The following is a 24,076-nucleotide window of genomic DNA, read 5'->3' on the forward strand; positions in this document are numbered from 1 at the left end:
TGATACGGCATGAAGTCCCTCGCTTATCTTGTCCAAATTGTTGCTATAATATGACTGCTGAGATCCAGGTTCCCCATCTCGTGAGAACTGGCTGTGGAGGTAAAGGGAGCTCTGGTGCCACGTCCTTTAAAAAAACGGATTCGGGAGGGTGATTTTAGGAAGATTTTCTTGTTATTTGTAACTAACTTATCCATGTGAGGATACAAACTTCTTATCTCTTCAGCAATTCTGTGCAGTCCATGGGCTAGACATGTGAGGTGGAGCATTTTAGGAAAGAGAATTTTCAAGGCTGTAGCTGCTTTTTTCATGTAAGGTGCCACATCTGTGACAAAAAGTAGGACATCATCATCCCGTATTCCATCCGGCCAGAGTAATGAATTTGTGAATCAACTGTGCCACTGTGGAACCGTCTGCTCTCTCCATTTCTTCTGTCGTCAAAAGAAATACTGATAAGTTAGTTTGCTTTGCTTCCATAGTTCCAGTGATGACGGCCATGTAACGTCCCATTGCACCTGTAGTTTCATCAATGGAGATCCAGATCTTCTTTTCTGCAACTCTGCTTCAAATCCTCTGCAGGGTCTCTTCAAAGGAGATATTCAAATTCGTTTTTCTTAATGTGGTTTCTGATGGAACTTCTTTAGTGTACTTCTGGAGAAACGTCCTGAGAGATTGATTTTCCAGTTTCCAGAACGGAATTCCGGAGTCCAAGAAAACTTTACGTAGATCCTGGGAAAATTGAGATTGCCTGCTGGATGTTGTAACTGCTGTTGATAATACATTGATCTTAGGGCCAACAATATTTAACCTAGACTTATGTTTCGTTGTTGCGAAATGTTGAGTTATAAAGTACTTTTTTCATGATTAATAGATTTTTCATGGATTTTGCAAAGGAGTATAGCTCCATCAGTAGAAAGTGTGTCCGAACCGAATTCGCGAACATAGCCATGTAATTTACCACGCAACGATGACAGTTTCGGCATGATAAATAAGTCAGTGCAAACACCTGAGTTGCCTTTAACAAGTTCAACGGTAGACCAACAGCTTCTTTTATCTTTGACCTGTTAGACAGAAGTGATTTCCTCCCTTCCTCTGCATTATCTTATTTCAAAATCGGGAATAGGAGGTAATTACGCATTGTCACGGCAAAGGGGGTGTGAAGAAGAAGAGACGTCCTTCCCTCATCCTCTCTCTTTCCTAGTATTCATTATGCTTATGCATTCCTTTCACTAATGAAGGTTCTGCTATTTACAGAGGTTAAATGAATGGGTTTGAGAAAATAAGCTTTCGAATGCCTGAAAACAAATAAATGATTTACAGGGAACAATATTCTAAATAGATATTTGTGACGGCAATATGTAATTTAATTTGTGCAACCTTTTTGTCTTCGATGTACGGAAATTCATGATGTGCTTTTTAAAATGTGTAAATCGCAGAAAAAAATTGCACAACGATCACAAAAGTCAAAAAAGCTTCAAATCTTAAAATAGGCAACGGAAGCCAAAATAGACAAAAACGCAAAATAAAAATTCTCTACACTTCCTAAATGCACAAAAACAGATTTATCTCTATCTGATTCTTCAATATATCCAGTCGGATAAGAAAGGTATTTTGTCTAACTTCCTGTCTCTAGTCATTACGTTGTGGAATAGGAAATTAATCTTCATATTGTATGATTGACAAACTGAAATTCAATCAAATTTTAATAATTCTGGGTTCCTTTCTCTTCACTTTGTGGTTTACTCTAGTTTGTTGGGATACCAGGACCTCTTAGGGTGCATGCACCAGTGCATTGCGCTGTGCACGATGCAAAAGAAGACTTTGCTTGGCTGACCTGAGTGCAGACCCCAACTCCTAGATTTGGAGCAATAGCGCCGTATCTCTCTTTCCCCACGCCTGTCTCGCTTGCTTCGCCTCTCTTCTTCTTCCTCACTTGTTCTGTAGCACTCCAGATCTTAGCCGAGTAGCCAGAGACGAAGCGTTGGTCCGAGCCGAGTGGGACCGATACTCTGTGCACAGGAACTCTGCGCTTCAGTTTGCATGCGTGAGATTTTAGGCGTTTGTGAGGCTCTGGCTTATAGTATACTTGAACGTAAGAGAGCATTGTAAAAATCCTAATTTTTTAGTTAATTTTGAATCTGTGGAGGATGATTGTATCTTGGACTCTAGTATGACTAGGGGATATAGCAAAAGGAGGAAGTAAAAGCGAATCAAAGTTAGCTCAGAATAGGGCATGTAGGCCCTGACAGGGGTGGAAAGTAAAGGTTTCCACTATCCATAACCTCGGCTTTTGGTGGGGTAGTGTTTACCTTTATTCTCTAAGAGGGGAAGTACTGTTGTGTATGTTTGAGGCTTTATTGTGCTCGGGACCAGAACACTCTGATGTAACGTCAAGCCTAGCCGCCCTGCTAGGTACCCAAAGCCTGAAAAGTGTTCTGTGAAATGTTTTTCACTTTTTAACACTTCTTCCTCTTACCTCCTCCCCATGAGCAGTTATGAAGTTGGGATATGGGCCGAACATTTGGTCCAAAGAAATGCTGGCCTCAAAATCAGACTACTCCTCCTGTTTTTTCTTTTTGGCCTCGTAGCAGTATAACTGTTGCAGCTGTGTGAAGACAACAGTGGGTAGATCAGAATGGTTTGGTGTGCTGTCACCTTTACCATTAATAATGGTGATGGATGCCATTAGAAAGGCATCAAGGGAGAAGTATAGTGGGGACGGAACTAATGTAGTTAGATGAATGTACTGAATAGAAGGATTGAACAATGGGAATTGAGGATGAAAGTGAGGAAAGCAAGACAGTGGTGATGACTAGAGGAAGCAAAAGAAGGAAATGGAGCTATCAGTATTGGAGGCAAGGAACTGGATATACAAGGTGCATCCGTGATGATGTAACAAACTTTCTGGGATGATAGACGACTACAAATGGATCAATTTGAGATAAGGAACGTTCAAGCCAAAGTTATTAATAATAAAAGTTGTTGAGACTCCAGGATGTCCGAATTTCATCCCACAGTAGTTCTTTAACATGCTGGAAGCAGACATGGGGTTGTCACATTCAAACACCCTTAAAAGCCACCGGCTTCAGTCTGGTTTGAACCCGTTAACTTGGGATTACTATACCAACGTCATAGCCACTACACCACTACGGCCGGCAGCCAAAAATTAAAGCAAAAATCTGTCTGATACCTCCGACTGTACTGTACACTACATGTGCTAAGGGAACAATAGGGGAGACTATCCCGGCGAACAGAAGAAGCTAGGATAATAAATCTAGTACAGTGCAGGTGGCGTACTGTGTACTGACGTGATCGGTGTGCGATGTCTGTACAGTAGGCTTCAGTCTGTGTTTAGGGGTTGAAGTTGTATGTTGATAAGCCTTATCCAAATAGTTGTACACGGTTACACAACTTCCAGATATGGTCTGTAGTACTGGAACAGAACAGGCGAGATGGTTTGGGCATCTTAAGCAGGTGAAAGAAGACAGTTGACAGAGAAGAGGATGAGGAAGACCAAGCTTATGAGCACTTTTTGTATAAGAAAAAAAAACCTTTCCCTGTGAAATTTATTTTGACCTATTTAGCATTTTTTGAATTGGTTGCACTGGCTGTGTGATGGACAATTTCCTGTTCAATTATGTTGTGATTTGGAACCGTACATATTAGTGTTTATGAATGGAGACACTTTTACCTAACAAATCACCACTTCTTGTCTGCATCTTGAAGAACATGTATTTCATGTTGACTTTGCAGTGCAGTTTTTTGTTACCTTTGTTCCCAAGATGACTGATTCAGTTGAGTGGTAGCATTTGAGGTGGTTTAATAGCAATGTTCTCTGCTGGCCTGTCATATTACAGTGGAACCTCGATTACCCGTTTCTGGAAACGACGTTCTCCCGGATTATTCGTTCAAATGACGTGGTCCGGCGAGCATCCTAATTAAATCCTGTTGTAAAAATCCCACATTATCTGGTTCCTCGAAACTATTTTCCATATCAACCATCCAGGAATTTCAGTCCCAGCAAAGCTAAATCCTCGAACAAGCATTTTTCATGAAACTATATCTCACGAAAGGACGGCTACGGCATAATTGTGGATCTTGGCATTAACACCCTGCCATTGCGATAATTAGATCAAGTACTGTATGGGAAAAGTGATCGGCGGTGAACTTGCATATGGGACATATTAGCATCGTGGTATTGTTTAAGAGAATCCTTGAAAATCATAAAGCAGAGAGTGGCCACAACAATTGGAAGGAGACAGAGCTCATTTCGACAGCTCTACTTCAAGACTGAAAGAGTTTCGTCAAATGTTCATACTTGTAAAACATCCACAATATATCCAGGTTTACATGTTTATATTTTTTACTTTTTTAAATTGTATTGCCGAGCAGGTTTTTGGCACTTCCCTCAGGCCGCTGTATGCTTACTGGGTTTTCAGGCAGAAATCGAAACTGCTGCTCCTTAACACAAATCTAGTATTTTAATATTATCGTGTACGGTAGGATTGTCATAGAGACCAGAACAGATGTTACACATTACATACATAAAGCCATGGGAGGTTTGGAATTGCCTGTTACTGTTTTGGTCCTAATATAAGACAGGGAATTTTATGTTTTGTTTACGCAGTTGTTATATTTGCTCACGTTACATTTAAAAAGTTTGTATCATTTCCCACTCGTGCCGACTTGCACAGTGTGCGCGCTTTCCAGCGCAGTTGCCCAACAAGGGTGGTATTCAAATGGTCAACTACTGTTACATGCTATCACATACAGAACCTCCACGACAGCTCAATAAACGACTGTATATTTTCAGACATTTGTTAATAGCTATTATCAGAAATTGCAAGAAGCAAGAAAAGCAATATATTTGAGTATTTACCTATTCAATCAATCATGTACTTCTTGTACAGTGTAAATTAGGCCTACATCACTTTTAAAGGTTTTGTTGGACTTGAGTATATAGTTTCGAGCGCAAGTATTGACTCTAACAAGGTAGTGGTCTATTTGGAACTCCCCTAACATAGGATTTGAAGAATGCCATATCATCAATTTCTTCCATTCTTTCATGAATTGGGTGGACATTAACTTGAGGTTGAATGCTTCATACACTTCAATAAGCCTTTCCCTATTTCTATTGGTTCTTATATGTACATGATAACTGCCAACTATTTTCCTGTATTTTCTTTTCTTGCCAACTTGAGCATTAAAATCACCCATTAATATTTTCATCATTTGTTCCGGAGTTTCCAACAACTCTTTTTCCAGGAGACACCAGAATTCTTAGACTTTATCTGGATTTTTCCAGCTGAGCTCAAGGCCATGAATAATTGTAATTTCTGATGTTTTGATGATATTTTTCTCTTTCCAGTTTTTGTGATTAGTGATGGGCTTAATTGAATATAATGCATTCAAAAACTTTTGAGAATCAAACCATTCGAGAACCGACTCTTAGGAGGGTATAGACATACATTGTACCAAAGAAGTGTTTTTTCTTGGTCCTTAGATTGCAGGGTGAGGGATCCTCCGACTGATCCCAACATGATGGTGCAGGCCCCTAGAATCCAGTGCCCTGTTTGTTTAGACCAGACTAACTGGCCCCGGATTTTACCAGCTGGGATAGTTTCCGATGTGCGTTTTACCATCATGGTAGATTGTGTGAATCATTTAACATGAGGGTGGAACCCGTAGGTCCCACAAAAATTAGAACCAGATTGCTTAAACAGCCGAACCTGACCTGGATAGAGACGCTGACCACAACACTGTCCGCCTCGGGATCGGACGTTTGGATTTACATTTCTAAGATAGTTCTTCCACCTTTATCGTTGGGATCCAAATTCCTCATCTGCTGCTGAAGCTGTTGACTATGTTTCTGAATGCTTTTTATTACTATCCCAAAAAGCAAGGATGCCTCTTCCACCAGTTCCGCCGTACCAATGATCTTAATCTCAGCCTTCACTGCAGTTGTGGTCTTCACTCGTAACGCTGAGCTAGGGTCCTTACCAGATGATTTACACGGGGTCAGTGTGCTCTGGGACTCGCATAGGCAGGGGCGCAACTCCCTGGGCAGGGCTGCTTCCAAAGGGGGTCCCTATCTGCTATGAGAATATTACATATGTTTAAGGAAAAACCTCATAACAAGCACATCACATTGTGTCTCTTGTGTGTTTTAGTTTATTATATGTATTTTACTGATGACCCTGTGTTGGCTTGAAACATGTCTGTCTGAAATTTCATCTTGATTGAATGTAATTGAGTATTGACTGGGATAATTGACACAATTTTGAACAATATAATAATGATATTTGCTTTACGTCCCACTAACTACTTTTACGGTCTTCGGAGACGCCGAGGTGCCGGAATTTAGTCCCGCAGGAGTTCTTTTACATGCCGGTAAATCTACCGACACGAGGCTGTCGTATTTGAGCACCTTCAAATACCACCGGACTGAGCCAGGATCGAACCTACCAAGTTGGGGTTAGAAGGCCAGCGCCTTAACCGTCTGAGCCACTCAGCCCGGCATTTTGTACAATTTGTAAGAAGTTCAACTATCAGTATGGATCTAACATGAGATTTATAGTCTGTACTAGATTTTTGAAGCAAACCCGATGTAAATAAAAATTACTGGTACGTGTAAATGATACTGTATTTACCTGATTATAGGCTGGCATTTTAAAAAGTTTTTCGTTGAAGGAATCATTTTCGGCTTCGACTTGGTAGACTAGACGACGACCTTTATCGATGCAATAGTGAAAGTCCTGGAAAATAACTCCCGAAGCTGCTATTAGGTTTTTGCCATAATATCGATTCAGGCCCAGTTTCAAGAGTTCTTAAATGTATACTGAGTTGTTGTATTGTTAAAAATTTGATGCTAGGATTCTTGAGTTTTTTCTAATTTTTCCTGAAAAATTTTAGTCAACTGTCATGAGAGTTACGAATAGTGTAAATCTAGAAGTCAGTGGCAGAAACAGTTTTCACTGTAATCATATGCAAATTGGTTTTGCTTACAATACAGTTGTAAAACATGGCAATTGAAATCAGCATAAACAGGTTTGTCTCAACATTTGAATCTCGGTCCCCAACTAACAATGGGAAATCTTTTACAGACTTCGTATCATCCTTTCCATGTTGTTCTGGATTCCTTTATAACTTATTCCCACTTCAAACTGTGCTCAGAAGTTACTTAATATCATTCTCATTTACAGAATATGGCCAGAACGTCTCCACGATTTGGAGGATTGGATCATTAATAATGACTTGAACAAACTGTGGTAGCAATTCTATTCTACTAATTTGAAATTCTGGAATTGTCTCCAAACATTACATGAAAATACGTTGGTCATGCGCTTTAAGTGAAGATAAATCTGAATCATCGATGGTGATGACTAAGAAATGGCAGAAAATTTATTCCTCAGCTTTTTGTGCAACATTATTGGAGGACCAACGATGGAAAGGGGTGAAAGTGCCGAATAAGCGGGTCATATACCTGAGGTCATTATTCTGGTCAGTTGGAAGTTCAATAGGTAGAGCCACAGTCCAGTATGCTCAGTTAAGTTTGGTAGGGAAGGGTGAATGTGCTAGCATTTCGTATGGCAGTTCTTCTGTGCTGTCCATTGCCAGTGTGCTACCACGTCTTTTGTTGTTTCCTTATGCAGCATTGTGTGCATTGCAATCTGGTTACTGTATGTTTTATCAGTAAGTTTTTAACAATAAACTACTGTTAAATTGTTCAGTGTATTCGTTCATAGTGCTAGAATGCCATCTACAAAAAGAACTGGTTCGAGAGTGTCAAGAAAACAGGTGTGGGAAACCGTTATATCAGGCAAACAGGTTGCAGGAAAATTCTTATGGCAGGGCTCAACATGAAAGTGTAAGTTTCTTGTAAGACACTAAGAGATTTAAGGAAAGCCTTTTTAAGCAGTATTATACTTCTGAGCAGGAAGGAAAATATATTTTGAACTGATTTCAATTGGTTAATATTGCAGGAAGACGTCATGGGACATATGGAATCATTCAGAATTTCTTCCCTCGGAAGTAGTCATTCAATAGTTCCTTCGATTACCCAAGTCCAGATCTATGTGTAAATAATCTGTTCACTGCTTTCAAGGACAAGATTCCTAGCAGTTCTATTAAGTATAGGTACTAGGAAAAAGTTTAAATAGATGATTTTCCCAAACTCTCTTTAGGCAAAAGAACAACTTTCTCAGCTGCGACACTCCGTAGTTTCAGTGGAAGTGACAAATCAGCCGAAGGGGAAAGTTTTCCATCCGGGAGATAGTGGGTTCGAACCCCACTGTCAACAGCCCTGAATATGGTTTTCTGTGGTTTCCCATTTTCACACCAGGTGAATGCTGGGGCGTTGTACCTTAAGGCCACAACTGCTTCCTTCCCACTCCTAGCCCTTTACTGTCCCATCCTTGTCATAAGATCTGTGTCGGCGCGACGTAAAGCAACTAGTACAAAAAAGAAAAGGTTTTCTACCTCTCTTGAACTTCAAGTCCGTGCAACAGACCAGCCAACATACACCTTTTTCACTATTAGTATGGACATTCAGGAAGTTAAATTCACCCCCACACTAACACATTCCCAAATGTTTCAGCCAAGACAGTTGTGCTATAATTTCTGCATACATAATGCAAATAATAGTATGGCTTACATGGTGCATGAGGACGTTAGTGGATGTGGAGGAAGTGAAATAGCTTCACGTTTGTACAAGATTTTGTCCTACGAAGGTGTTACGCACGAAAAGGCACTGACGTAGACTAATAACTGTGCATCACAGAATAAAAAATTTAATTAGTATTGCTGTGATATACCTTGTACCGAGCAAGTGTTCGCGTGATTTGGGTCACGTACCTATCGGCTTGCATTCGGGAGATAGTGGATTTGAACCGCACTGTCGGGAGCTCTGAAGATGGCTTACCGTGGCTTGTAGTAGTGAAAGTTATTGCCGTGTCTTTTAATACTGTATCATACCTGCCAACCCTTCCGATTTACCCGGAAACTTTCCGATTTTTAACTCGTCTTCCGATTTTCCGATTTATTTTTACTTCCTATTTTTTGACCAATAGGCTGTAATTTCTAGTAACGGCCAATGCTCTTCCCCTAGGATACATTCTTATGTGCTTGCATAATTTACGAAACCTCGTTTTCAAGCGAATTTATTTGATGCTTTATTTCATGAGTGTTTCTTCCGGCGCCTTCGTGTATCGTGTTTCCCGCTCACCACAGCAGCGTGTATGCTTTATACAGCTGGGGATTCGGGGCGGCAATCATCCTGCAAGCAAGACAGGCTGGCGCGCGCGTTAGCGACTCAGTTAATCGGGATGAAAGAATGATTTTGTTATTGTTTTTCGCGCGCTGTTAACATCGTTTCTGTGCGTAGTTTCGTCGGAGTTGTGGGCCACTTTTTTACCTTGCATTTCTATGCTTTCCCCCACTGCCAAAGTCGTATGTGAATAATGTATGGGACATATTGAATTGTTTTGTATGTGGTAGTTTTGCGTATTTAAGTGCATAATTTTAATGAGTTGAATGTTTTTAAGGCATTGTGTCGAAGACAGTTTCGGGTACTTTTTATCGTTATGGTCAAGAAATATAGCGAACGTTATCCCAAAGTGTTCAGAGATACCTATAAATGTTCGTTCATTTTACCGTCTGATAAAGAAACTACCGTATTTTCTCGGGTATTTTACGCATCCCAATATTTGTAGGACCATAGTGAAGAAAAAGAAATATTCACGTATGTGACGCACCCACAACTTCGAGCATCCATCACGGAGCTCCGGATGCGTTTCGAAATAAAGATGTCACTCAAGTAGCAGGCTTCCTATTGCGAAAGCGGGCATTCCAAATACACGGCAACGTGCTGTTATTACCCGGCAGGAAATCCCATTGCACTAGTTTTAAGAGTGTTTCGGGTACCGGTACGGGACATTCTGTGATCTCAAAATTGTTTGTCAGTCCACAGTATTCGAGTAATACTTCATCATACAAACTCGCGGTGATCAGTTACGCCGAAACATACAGGAATAGGGCAGCGGGCAGCAAGTATTCAATGCCCAAATGAAACTTGCGCTACCGCGGCGACAGAAATGGTCTTCAAGCGGCCAACAAGTCTAGCAAAGCATTTTGCGAACCAAAAAGCGGCAAGTAGAGGGGAGGATCTGCTTAAATATATGATTTTCTTACGCAACGTTGGATAAGCCATTTCTCACGAAATGCAGTATTTTAAAGAATGAGAAATAGCCGCTGCACATGGAATCTGTGTCTTAGTGATGGTTAGCCGAGGCTTGATTAATTTTATGAAGAGAAATGTACTTCCTCTTCGAAGATCATCATGCCAAAAAAAATGAATGGTTTAAACCATTTTCATCGCTTTATGATTGAGAAGCGTAAAGTGAAGGAATATTTGATCTCCCGTATGGGAACCGCAGCTCAGACGCCAGTTTCCATATGCCACAAAGTCGAACATCCTATAAGAAAGGAACATAGTGTTATCGTACGCGCTACCGGAAACAAAAAACAGTGATGTACTGCAATGGTTGCTGTAACAGTTGATGGCAGAAAGCTTGCACTTTACACTGTTCTAAAACAAAAAAACAATGCCTAAAGCAATATTTCCGCGAGTGATCGACATTCGTATTCAAAAAGGGTGGATGGACACGTCACTCGTACAAGATTGGATACGAACAGTTTGGGGTAATGTAGTAGGGTTCCTCCTTCGATGCTCGGCCCTTCTCGTGTTGCACAGATTTTTTTGTCGGTATGTCATTATGACATTGCATGAATTGTACTTTTATTAGTTCATGTTTATTTCAGGTCGTATTGTCTGCTCGTAATGGGAAGAAGATTTTTTAGTGTCGGTACTTCGATCCCACATGTCTAACTTACCTATTTGACTTTTCAGAAAAAATCTCGCGCCGGAATTTTACGCCAAATGACGATAACCGCAAACGAGTTGAACCAATTGTTTATATTATATTTGATGTATCTTTTAAATGTACCGTAAATGGATTGTAAATATCTGAATTTCTTGTATAATTTAAGCATCCGAAGTTATCGCCTGTATTTTTCGTCAAAAAGTGCGTTAATTACGCGAGAAAATACGGTATTACATTACGGTATGCATTTTGTTGCGTGTCGGTGTGACAAATATTATTCGCTTAAGTGTCATAAATGAGAATGATTAGGTACATTTTCTTGTAACCATTTTTATGTTTTGTTAGTTCAAGATTTTAAATTAAATGGTCAATTCGCATTGTAACTGTAGATACGTTTGCCGTTTATCTTGACCTTTTTCCACCTACACCGTGGTGGAATATATGGGATGAAATCCAAGAATTAAAATCTTCCTATTTTTGGCTTCTAAAAGTTGGCAGGTATGCTGTATACAGAAGACCTTTCTCCTGAGGAGTGTGACAGGAATATTTTTAATGTATCTTACAGAAATAACAGTTTATGGGAACAAAATGGGCCCAGTTATTGTCAAAACATGGATCGCACACCTATTTCCATTTTTGAGTCTTGGATGGGCAGGGAGCGTCTGGTTAAGGTTAAGTCAGTGACTTGAGTTAATCCAGACCCTATAGGAAAGAAGTCTAGTAGATCAAAAATACTATTATGGTCGTCCTGCATTAACTGCTAGCAAAATTGAGCCCTAGTTTTGTCTTTATCATTTTATAATCTAGTACTATATGGTTCGAGCCTAAGTAATTTCAACTCTGGGCTTAATTTTAATGCGTTCATGGCCAATTGAGGCAAATGGAAATATTAGTTTCCTCTACCAATTCAGTGTAATTAGTCATAGTTTCATTGAAAAATTATACCCTTGAACTTTTTAAGAACAAAGCAAGAAAGGATGGGTTTTAAGACAATAAGCCATCTTAAATGTTGAATACCAAATTTAATATGATGCCGTCTGAATGACACACTTCATGTATTTGTATTGTGTACTGCAGTTCCTTACATGTCCTCTCAGTGAGGGCGAGAAACTGATGCTTCATCTTGGTTGGACAAAGTACAGATAGCGTAGATGGAACTGCACCTGTTGTACATGTGAGTGCTTGGAAAGAGGAGATAGCAAAGGAGAGTTGCATCATTGTTCAAAAATATCATGGGAGGCCTTAAATTAAGCAACAGGAGTGCTTTCTTTTTTTTTCTGTTTATTTTTGGGAATTATCTGCTTCAATGCTTCAAGATTTTGGATAGAAAAAATGTTACGTTTACAGCATTGTCGGCATAGCTTTTCTGCCAGATATAAACTGTAGTCCTATATACGTGGAAACAAAGCACATATCAGCAATTGATGATACACTTTGAATTTTTGTTTAGGTTTAGTTCTCTATACTAGGAATTGTTATATAGTGGAAGAATCTGATCAGTTTTACTGGTATAGCGTTTCTGATTTTTGAACAATTTCATATACTTCCCATAATTTCCTTTTCCTAACTTGATTTTTTTATTTAGTTATCATTGATGGTTCCATTTCTAAACTCTCATACATGAATGAAGGGAATTGACGAATGACCTTACAAGTTAATATATTACAGTGATCTTGATGCAGCTGAGGACTTTACCCACCATTAAAGGATTGACGTGAAGTGTGCAGTACAGAGAGGTTGATAATTGCTGGATTAACCTTTTGTGTATTTATTGTGTCATAATGCATGCTTCATTCTATATTTCTTTTGACAGATGAAAATGTCTTATTGCAGTTGACAATGTTCAAATGTAGCCTGTAAATAGCTGTTAAAGAGCAAGTCTTTCGAAGTTTAAATGTGCTATGTTGTACTTGTGTGCATGTGTGTTTATTTTGTATATTCCTAAACAAAGGTACTCAACTAGTAGTTTTTGATTTGGTTCTCTGTATTTGATCTACATTAAACTATTTTCCATATTGTTTCATATAATATATTTGTATTCAAAGATTTTGCAATACAGTAATGAGTTTTTTGCACACTTGCATATTACTACTTTTTTATTATGTCTAACCTATTTACTGGTTGAGTACTTGCTGTATTTGAAATAGACATAAGTTGTAACTTCTTTAGCATGTTGGATAGGCTTTTGTATGTTGTTTTGCAATTTGTTTTATTTCTTTATTATTCAAAGATTTCTTAGTATAATATATATTGTGTGCTAAACTGTTTTGTTATAGTGTTTCATCTTTGTGCTTTTCTGTATTTTTGGATGTTACTTCTCAATGTAGCATTTTTGCTGCATTTATCGTAAGCGTGATAAATGAGGTTGTTAAAATCACTTGCTCGTGTTTAACAAATTTGCGTCTTCTTGTGCCGTAGCTACCCTGCACCATCTCCCCTCGATCGTGACTTGTCGCTGCCTCGCCGATACTAGGCGTACCCGAAAGTCGGACGATCATGTGCGTCGTGTCGCTGTAATCATTAACCTGCGAGAAGTGCGGACGGCGCTCTGATGGTGGCAGCGGTACAAACTTGCGGAGACGTCTTTTAATCACTACATTTTTATCTCGTTAAACAGTAATTTAGTGTAGCATCCCTGCAACGTAGATTGAATGAAAGCCAAGGATTAAATCAAATCATATCATATATGATTAACGTACTTGGGCGCAACATACATTTTGTTTTGTGCCGTTATTCAGGTGTTATCTATACGTAGAATTAATTATAAGTAATGTCGTTTCATTTCCTCAGTATTATAGCCAGAACATAGCTTATTTATGATGACTGAGGATTAGTTATAATTTTATTTCGATTAGGTCGTATTTTGTATTCCTTTGGCCTCTTTATATATGAGTTTGACAGCGATGCAGGTTTTGAACATGGAATCGTTTTTGTAATTAGTTTAGTTTTTATTGAGAATCTGTAGACTTTTTTATAGTCTTCCATTATTGTACGTGAAATCTCACCCGTCATTCATTGTAATTAATAAAAGCTTCATTCTTTTCATAATATGCATTACTGAAGTTTTAAATATTAATTTGATTATGCTCTCTGTAACACGATCATATGTTGCGTGGCAGTGTAGTTGCGCCTTGAGACTTGAAAAGACTTTGCAGGAGGAACATGATCTATGAGCTGTGGTATAGCATGAATTTGTGTAAAGCTGTGAACTCAAGGTGTGACTGTCGTATTCCAGATAGATCAGAATAGATCTCATTTGTAAGGTAAAAACTTCCACATGTTATGCGTTAAAGGCTGAAACGAACTGCTTCACAGGAAACATACAGATCTAGTGTTTTTATGTAGTAAAGGCGTAAAACTTTTGCGTCGATATATTTGTGAAGATAATAAATGAAACGAATCTTGGAAAATATTTTTATTTCGACATTTACCCTGAACTTCTCATTCCTGATAGGTCCTGTTGTATTTTTGCAAGCAATTTATTACAGTATCTGCACTACATGAGCATTTCACCAGTGGAGAAGCTACCTGTAATAGCCTTCTCATTAGCAGCAGAATCCAGCTACTGTGTCATGACCTGGGGAATCACCGCAAGAGATTGTATCAGTGAAAGAATTGTTGTAAATGTGTTTCACTGCATATGGATTACATTGTATCATTGCTATGGGTGAATCTTGTGACCATGTCTGCATTTATATTTAATGAACCTCTTTTTGTTACCACTGGTTTTTGGCTGTGATAATGTGGATTACTTTCAGCTATCTCCTCCTTACCTTCAGTAGCCAGAGAGTTGACATTAAGTTTAATGTTGTGAAGGGTTTTGGAAATATTGTTCAAATTCTACTTTCTTTTCATTAAAATCTGCCATACATTGCAACAAGAGTTGGAATTTTAAAAATTACTTTTCAATACTAAAGTTAAATCATGGATATTGCTTTCTCACAAGTATCTATATTAGTTTCATTTGTGGCCAAGGAAAACATACCACCATTTCTAATCAAACTAATGAACCAACTTATTTTGCTCTTGTGGGATACAATCACTTGAAAATTAATGAAAAAATAAAATGAAAACTGATAAGTACCAAACACTACAGAGTAACGATCTGTCTGCATTACTATTAGGCAATTGTGAGAATTTGAATGATTATGTAATTCTCTCTTTCATAAAATGTTCGTGACTGTAATTGTTGAATCAGTAGCATGCTTTGGGTTGAATTTTATGTTTTATCAGCATAAGTAGGTTCAGTAGTCTTGTTGGACCTACTGTGACCAGCATGTCTGTGTTATGTATAACTGGTTTGTTCATTAGTTAAGCTCGCAGGTAATTACATGCACAGTAGCGCCAGAAAGTTCTCACCATTTTATTTCTCTATAATTTTCATGTTACTTAATGTATATTAGATTAAGAGTTGCTTGTATTTGTATGAAAATCATATTTAGATTTCTGGAGCTCTAGTTTGCAAAAAAAAAAAAATCTTTCTATACAACTACACTTTGGATAACCATCCAGTTGTGGATATTTGTGAGATATACTACAGTAAAACCTAGTTAACACAAACTAGAAGGGACTGGAACATTGTGAATTTGTGTTCAATGTGGTTTTAATATTTTACTGTTCCTTATACCTTTGAAATTAATGCAGAGTTAGAGGAACAAGAAATTACAGAACAAGCAATGTACCTAGTACAGCCTACCATGTCTTTTTGTCTGGGAAGGGTGTCTTAAGAGGGTAGAAAATGACAATCCAGTTAGTGGTGTCTACTCGCAGCACAACCTGAGGTAAGTGGGTCAACAGTATTAAACTGTGTGATATTTACACTCCTGGCTGATGAAACCATTGGCTTGCTGTGTTTCTTATTTATTTAGCATATGGCGTTTAGTTCTCTTGAGTGTCCGTGGATATGTTTGGCCCACCTGGTGCAGGCCTTCATATTTGATGCCCGAAGGTAACCTTTGCATTTGTGTGGGATATGATGACGATGTAGCAAGAGGATGAAACCTGGCGTTGGCCCAAAGCCAACGCCTGTGGAATAACCCCAGGGGGTCTGCTCTAAGGCTTTTCCCCATTACAAGTGATGAATTTCATATTTGGTTTCATAATGACATAATTTTTAAAAATATAATACTTAGAAGAATATATACAGTATTTATATCAGTCCACCTGTTTAATACAGTCTTATGTAAACCACTTAAAACTAAATTGTCTTGTACACTTATAAAAACTAGTGAGACTGGAATATATTTTGATGCCATATGGGTCACATTCAGCTAGTATACATGGAAACAAGGCAACTTGAAATATCAAGTGAGAAATGTAGACAAGGGAACTTGATTGGTGGCAAAGTTCAGTGTGTCACATTAGAAGTTTTTTTAAGAGACCCTGCATTGTTTTACATTGTTGATGAAATTCTAAATTGTGGACAGAGTGATGATCATTGTGGTCTGTCTGGGTGGCTATAGTCCCCAATACTGATTAAAATAACTAAAATATGCCGAGGTGTATGTGTGTATGCATGCACGTAGGTGATTGACATATTTTACCACACTGTTTGGAAAAGAAAGTCCTCCAGCTGGGTGTATTTTAATTAGTATTGGACTATAACGATCAAGATAGACCATGATGGTAATCACTCCCTCTTTTTTCTAACCTTAGATTTTATCAAGACTGTAAAATCAATGCATGATCAAAATTTTTTTGTCTTACCGAAGTTTTCAATCAATCATGTTTTTTTTTTTTTTTTTCCCCTAGAGTAACATGGCTCACTTTGGAAATATACTGGCTGGACATAACTCATACAGGGTCAAAACATGTGCTAGTCTTACTAGTTCTTATGAGTGTGCAAGCCATTTAGTTTTAAGTGGTTTGCATCAGAATTGTATTTGAACAGGTGGGTCCAATTCTAAGAATTGTATTTGAAAAAATTACTTTATTTGACAGACGAATTGCCACGAGCATCATATGCCTTGCTCCATATGAACACTGCAGAGAGGCTTGCAATTGAATCCAGACTTTTGGCCTAGTTCCTTTATATTCATTGACACTTGATAAATATACTACATTTTTTATATACTAATTTTATCATTATTGCAATTAGGACAATTTACTCAAATATACTACTTAACACTATTATAAAATATTTAAATAAGATATTGTATAACATATTCAAATGATGGCTGATTTAAAGCCTACAATTTGTAATGCCCTTATAATTATAATCTCTATTCTAAAGTTTACCCCTTAAAACATTATATTCAATTAACAACTAATGTACTAATACAAAAGTTGCTATGAAATACTGAATTAAATTCATTTCTTGGAGAACCAGGTATCTTAAAAACAGATTAATATTTCATTACAAACTTACTATTTCTGATGATATTGCACTAATCAGTATAGCAAATTAACTCTCTTTAATTTGGGTAAAATGTAATCTCGTTCAATTTTAATAAACCCTGTTACACAAGGTACAATATTAATTTACTTTCCCAGAAATCCATTTTCAAAATTTTTCAATTTTTCTCTCATGATACTAAACTATAAATGAATAAATTTGTTCTATTCCTGTACTAAAACAAAAAAAATGTTATTTCAATTAAATGAGAAACAGCTTACAGCCACATCTCCTACCCTCCGGTCAACGTTCTATCGGTGGAAATTTTTTACCCCTAGGACTCGAATCAGCTTACCACAGTGTCGAACCAGACACTAGATGCATTGACAATTATGACCATCCGGCAGGCTATTAAGTCTATTTTCATGTAGTGTCAACATTAACATGTGTAGATGTATGCATTAAAAACTGTGTGTAGGCTTTTTAATTTGTGTTTGTCAACATAATTTCACTGGCTTATTGTTTAGAACCGCACTGCTTAGGCATGAAATTGTTCAAATTGTTCAATGCCTTTTGAGCTTTCCGTTGTACTCTCTTTGAGTACAATATATGTGAGCCGGTGGGAACAGCATCATCAAGCATGCGTGGATGTTTCTTTGCAAGCACAAAGCACTGGAGGCATGACCACTGAGGTGGGTGTTACCATGTTGCCTTCTTTTTCCTTAGCATGCTTGCTTCCCAAGCAATGTTGTATATCTTGACTTGCTCTAATACTCTTGCTAAAAGAATTTTCCCTAACCTATACCAAAGAGTGCAAGGAACAACAAACCTGTTCGTAATTTGGGCTAACCAAAATTAGTGTCAAACATTAAGACTTTCCTTAAGAAGTAATTTATCCCTGCTGGGTCAAAATTTGTTCATGCTAACAGTGTTCGTCATAAGCGAGTTCGTGCTAATGAGGTTTTACTGTAGTAGCATATTTTCTCCCACAATTACCACGTTTTATATACTAAAAATATAGGCAAAAGTTTGCGTATGTAAATTATTCAAGGAATTCATGTGTACGTAAATATTATATAGTTTATTTACATTTTAAAGATATATCAAATATACTATACACGAAATTGGTTCAACTCGGTTGCACTTATCAGTTGGCATAAAGTTATGGCATATAAGAATTCTTCTGAACAGTCGGAGAACATAGGCAAGTTGGACACGTAGGTTTGAAGTGAAGACACTGGAAACTATTCATTATGAGTTGATAATACGACTTGAGGCGAAGTCAGTTTTAATTAACTAAAGTGCCAGTAAATGACTTAGCAGCAAAAAGGAAAGAGGAAAAATCGATCCTTACTTTAGATTTACAGCCTTCAATGTAAGTACCAGCACGCCAGGAAGAATAACTGCTGCTGTAAATGCTCACATCTCTCCATTAGTAGTAATCTTAAAGATTCTAGTTTCTTTGACACTCTTTTCAATTAACTTCAAAGAAATCATGTCCCAAGCATGCAATATCTGTCGAGGAGTTCCATAGGTAGTCGGTGAATCTTGGCTGTCTATTTATTAAACCACCCAAAGATTGAAGTACTGATTTGTATCCACCAGGAATTGCTTCCAAATCGGTCTTCCTTAGGTGGCCTCAAGAACCATCCTACTCAGGGAGGTGGCATCAAAGGAGAGGCCAGGTTGGATTTTCCCCAACTGTTCTTAACCAACCTTGTAAGAGTGGTGTGCATTTATCCCTTTTCTTGTATACGAACACCGATCCCTCATAGAAATTTTACTAGCCGTTTTTCATTTCAGAGTAATGTAAGGTGCAAGCTTTCTGCTATCCAATATGCAGCAAGCTTCTGGCATACTGAAACTGATTGGCACCTGATCTGAGTTTCCTGTTTGAAAGCAGATTTTCCACTTCCCAATCGCGAAGTGATGAAAATCAATTACCCTTTTTTATTGAAATCATCCAGTATTTTTTTGCTTAATGATGTTCGTTCACGAGTCCATTTCTCTTCATGAAATTGACCACCCACCCTTTACTAACTTTCAAATCGAAGACCCTGAATCTATATGCTGCAACTATTCCTGGTCCCTTACAATACAGAATTTTGTGAAAAACTGCCTATTCATAGTTGCGTAACGAAATGAAACACTTCTGCGGATCCTCCTCTATTTGAGCAAACATGTCTCCCCCCCCCCCCTTTCTTTCACAGAAAGGTTTGCGAGACTTGGCCACTATTAAGTTCCGTTTCTGCTAGTATTGCACATTGCACCCGGACCCTCAATACTTTCAGTGTTATTCCCATGTGTTTCAGCGTGACTCACAAATGTATATGTTGCAGTATTACTCTAATACTTGTTCATTGTGGATTAACAAACAATTTTGAGACCACAGAACATGTACCTGAAACACTAATATGTTAATGCCAGACTGGAAGTGATCAACAATAGCCAGTTCTGCGGTGATTCACCCACTGAACTAGTGCAATGGTGCTTCGTAGCGATTGATGGCAGAAATTCGCACAATACTTGGAATGCCAGGTTTCACAATGGGATGTCCTCTGCTTCACATCTTTATCTCAAAACACACCCGGAACTGCGCAATGAATTGAGAAAGTGGGTGTCAAATATGCAGAACATATCTCTCTCCACCACTTTGAACCAAAAGGAATCGGGGTGCATAAATGAGGCAGGGGCACCAATTATGAACAAAAAAAGGTATAGAACCAGTCTTTATCAATGGTAAAATTAATCTGCGCGATTCAGGCTTACGCAGATGCATTTGTAAAAAAGTTTCTTCTTAATATGCGACCGTAAGTTGAGGCTTCAGATACTCTATTAATGGTCTATGCAGTTGACCAATGGGTATTTGGTGTAGAGTTTGTTTGAGTAATTTGGTTCAAGTTGCAGACACTATTCTCTTGTCCAGTTCATGGAACATTTTAAACATGCCTAATACCATCAATGAAACATGAAGGTGGTTTGGTTCTGGTGTGTTGGAGACTGTGACATGGGTGAATTGCTGAGAGTGGAGGGTAGTGTGAGGAAACAGCAGTCCTGTTACAATCTGTCACCCCATACAGTACCATTCAGGCGAGGCCGACGAGAAAGACAGGCCGCGGCGCGCACGTCATACACTGAATGTCACGTGACTCGGCCCGTCTTACTGTAGAGAATGCATCCCCAAGCTCACGCGAGACACTATCGTAGCGCGGTAAATAAAATACATTTCAGCGCATTTTAACCTACTAAAAGAACACTATTGAACTACAGATCAAATGAAACAGTGTCTCTTACTATACCTGGTGGAACAAAAACCAAAAATAACATTCATGTAAGGAATATCTTATTGAATCCAGGGTGAAAGGTAGGCCTATCATAAGCTATTTACAAGTCTTACATTTGTTCCACGCCATGCCTGGCTTCAGCAACATATTTAATACTTAACTTTCAGGAAGGGAGCATAATTTATCTTGGAACCACCCTATTCAATTAGAAAGAAAATGAAACATAGTGTCTCTTACTAGGCTTGGATGACAAAAACTAAAAATCATACTGCAGTAAAAAAATACAGTCATATAAATCAAATATTGTTAATGAAAGTGGTTAATGTACAATTAGGCCTATATTTATAATAGCATTCTTGTAAGGAATATCTTATTGAATGCAGGATCAGAGGTAGGCCTATAGTAAGGTATTTACAAGTCTTAAATTTCACTCCATATCTGGTTTCAACATCATACTTAATTCTTAAGTTTTTCTATCTTCCTCGAAGTCACCTTGGAACAACATGGTTTATCATTTGACTTTTTCTCAAAATTATTGAGTAGAATTTTGTTTGTACAGGGAGATACACTTTCAAGTTTGTTTGACAGTGTGTTGTTAAGAGAACACTTACATTCAGCATTATGTATGTCTGATTTCTCTAATTTTGACAAACTTATCTTTTGAGCAACAAAGAGTTGTTTCCCACATGACATAAAATGCTGAATGAAATCTTTTACAAGTAGAGAGACTGTATGCCACACCAATCCAACTGTAAATACAACTACCTCAGATGGCAAAGTGAGTTTACCCCTATCCAGCTCCTTAACAAAATCATATGATGGATCTACCTCAACTTCCTTACTTAACTGAAGCCATACACTACATATATCACATTTAGACTTTTGTAAAATCTTTCCAGCTGCATACCCTCCTATATAGGTCAGTATGGGCAAAGTATTACAAGGAATAACATCCATTTCGAATGGTACATCCAGAATTTCAGAAAATAGTTGTAAATCAATGTTACAATCTTGCTTCTCTTTAACAGGGATCAAGGTTTTTAAGCTTATATTACCATTCTGAGCTGCAAACAGTACATCATTTTTGAACCTTAGTTTCCTTTCATTTTCTAGAACCTGAATGTAACTAATGTAGTAATTGGCACCACTTAGTTGTCTGTAGGATCCAAAACGACCTTCTAGGCTGTCACTTTGAAATTTACCTAACAAGATATAATCCACCCTATATTTGTCGAACAAATATGGAATGATCTGAAGAAAAGATTCAGTTGTTACATTGAAGGACTGAAAGGTCTGTGATGTTAAAGCATCACTCGATCGAACTGAGGCCCTCCAGATTTTCAGCCACTGACACATGCCACTTAAAAACTGAACCTGCTCACCTGTTACTTTTCTAATTGCTTCCCTAAAGGGATCATTGAATCTCTTCCCTTCAAATGCACTTTTAACATTAACGATCTTCCACCAGTTCACAATAATTTGTAGAAAGATGACAGTTTGGTTTATCTCTTCAGAAACTCCAGGTAGGTCTTTCGTGGCATGCTTCAAGTCTGCTATGTTATTATCATTAAAATTTTTAATGCTAATTTCACATTTTGCTTCTGAATAGATGTTGGGTACAAAACTTTAGTTGAAAGCGTATGTCCATATTTAACTAGAGTCTTTTTCTTTCTCAAATACCAGTTCCAAATGTCTGTACTGTGCTGACAATATTACTGAATGATTATTCACATCAGGAAAATGCATAGTCTTGTTGACCTTACGCTTCGTTTCCCAGTTGTTCCTAATACATTTCAAAATGTGTACAGTGTAAAACATAAAAAACAGTTTCCTGGAGGAATCCAAGGGATGCTCAATACAGGGTTGAAGAATTTTGTTAGGAGTGAAAAGTTCAAATGATTTCCTATTCACACTTTTGTTGTCTGCTATGAGACTAACAACTTCGAAACCAACTCTCTCCACCATGCACAAAACATTAGAAGTTAATGATTTTAGCTGTTCACTTGTCATATTTGCAACTGGAATTATAGCCACCACATCAACATACTTAGACAAAAGAGATGATACCATGAACACTTGAGCAGTTTTTGCACATGCTTGTGCATCAAAATTGCTACTTCCATATATCTCACCACCCTTAAATGACAACTGTGGCTGTATATATATCTCGTCCATCAGCAGAGAAACTAAGAGCTCATGTTCTTTTAAATGCTTAACCCTGTTTTCCAAGTAGGAACTGCTTTGTAGTGAAGAGTTCACTAGGTGATAATTACAAATAAGTTTCTGTAAGGTACGAGGATGTGGTAAAAACATTAAACCACATTTTCGAAGAGCATTGTATGCGGAGACTGAAATATATAAACAAGATGCTACTATCATAGTTCTGTTACCATATTGTCTGTTGTTTTTTGAGGTCTGCGACACATTAAGTTCTATAAATTTTAACTGTTCGTTTTCATCATAATTGGAAATAGTTTGCAAAAGTTGAATAGCGCAGTCAACCTTATCCCTAGTATTAGGCACTACTTCTCCCTTTTCCACCTGTGACATAATATTTTCTACAGCATTAATAGAGTTCAATATCTTAATGTTTTTGAAGGAAGTATTTACACTGAAGTCATTACCGGTTTTTATATTTACACTGAATGTCAAATCTTCCAGTATAGCGATAAAGGAAGTAACACATGGCATTCCCCTATCAACTCCCAGGAGACAAATAATTTCCCCTCATGTTTAATTACAGTCCACTTATTGGAATAAACTTGCTTGGTTTCTAGAAATAAACTAATATCGTTCAGACACTTCAATGAGTCCTCTGCCAGGTAAATTTTATTGGATTCGATACTATCCTGAATAGCTGTTCGAAGATTATCCTCTTCCACATCAGCAAGACGTCTTACTTTGGGAGTGGACTTCGAACAATATGAAGGTGTATTTGGAAAAGTAGTTGGCACAGCATTTTCAGTCAGTTTCGGAATTATTCTTGGAAACTCTCTCAGCTCTCCCTTAACTGTAACCCTGTCCACTCGAATTATGCACGACTCATCAAAATGTTTTATGTATACTATTGGGTTTTTCAGTTTAGAAAAATCTGTCGGAATGTAACGAAGCCATAGCTTACGGCAACTTTCATCCGTCGGTAAGGAAAAAGTCGATGTTTTTTCAGTTTCAGTGTCATAATTAGACCAACAGCCGAAGACACTACAGCGACGAGGCATATTCATATATCTGTAATTAAATAGGAAATAAATGTATTACCTCTAAATCCTCAGCACTGGAGTTGTAACTTATCCAACTTGTGTATTGCAGCCCAACATTGCTGAATGAAGTGAAGAACGTTGAGGTTATATACACATTTTTGTAAATGAATACTTACTTACACTTCCGCACACAACACTATGAATGTAAGGAACTGTTGCACAACACCAACATATTCAAATAAACACAAAATCTCCGTTATTTCCTTCCATAATCCACAACAAACTAGCAATAACACCGCAAGAACACATGTAATAACCGGCTTCGCTCTGCCATTCCTGGGACTGGTCTTGTCACGTGACTTTAGCGGGCCGCGGCCTGTC

The 24,076-nt window shown here is 37.9% G+C and overlaps 1 protein-coding gene across 4 annotated transcripts in view; it reads left to right on the forward strand.

The window, feature by feature from the left end:
- The window catches only part of LOC136863873 (probable splicing factor, arginine/serine-rich 6), a 295,188-nt gene that overhangs the window by 100,654 nt on the left and 170,458 nt on the right, over positions 1–24,076 (forward strand). For 2 of the 4 annotated variants that reach the window (XM_067140234.2, XM_067140236.2), the window contains one exon: positions 13,296–14,287. The exons of the other annotated variants lie outside the window; for them this stretch is intronic. In XM_067140234.2, the coding sequence (XP_066996335.1) occupies positions 13,296–13,350 (55 nt within the window). In that variant the 3' untranslated portion in view covers positions 13,351–14,287. Of the gene's footprint in view, positions 1–13,295; positions 14,288–24,076 lie in introns of those variants that run through there. 4 annotated transcript variants of the gene reach the window in all.

The sequence above is a fragment of the Anabrus simplex genome, chromosome 2 (assembly GCF_040414725.1).
Source record: "Anabrus simplex isolate iqAnaSimp1 chromosome 2, ASM4041472v1, whole genome shotgun sequence".
Classification (NCBI taxonomy): domain Eukaryota; kingdom Metazoa; phylum Arthropoda; class Insecta; order Orthoptera; family Tettigoniidae; genus Anabrus; species Anabrus simplex.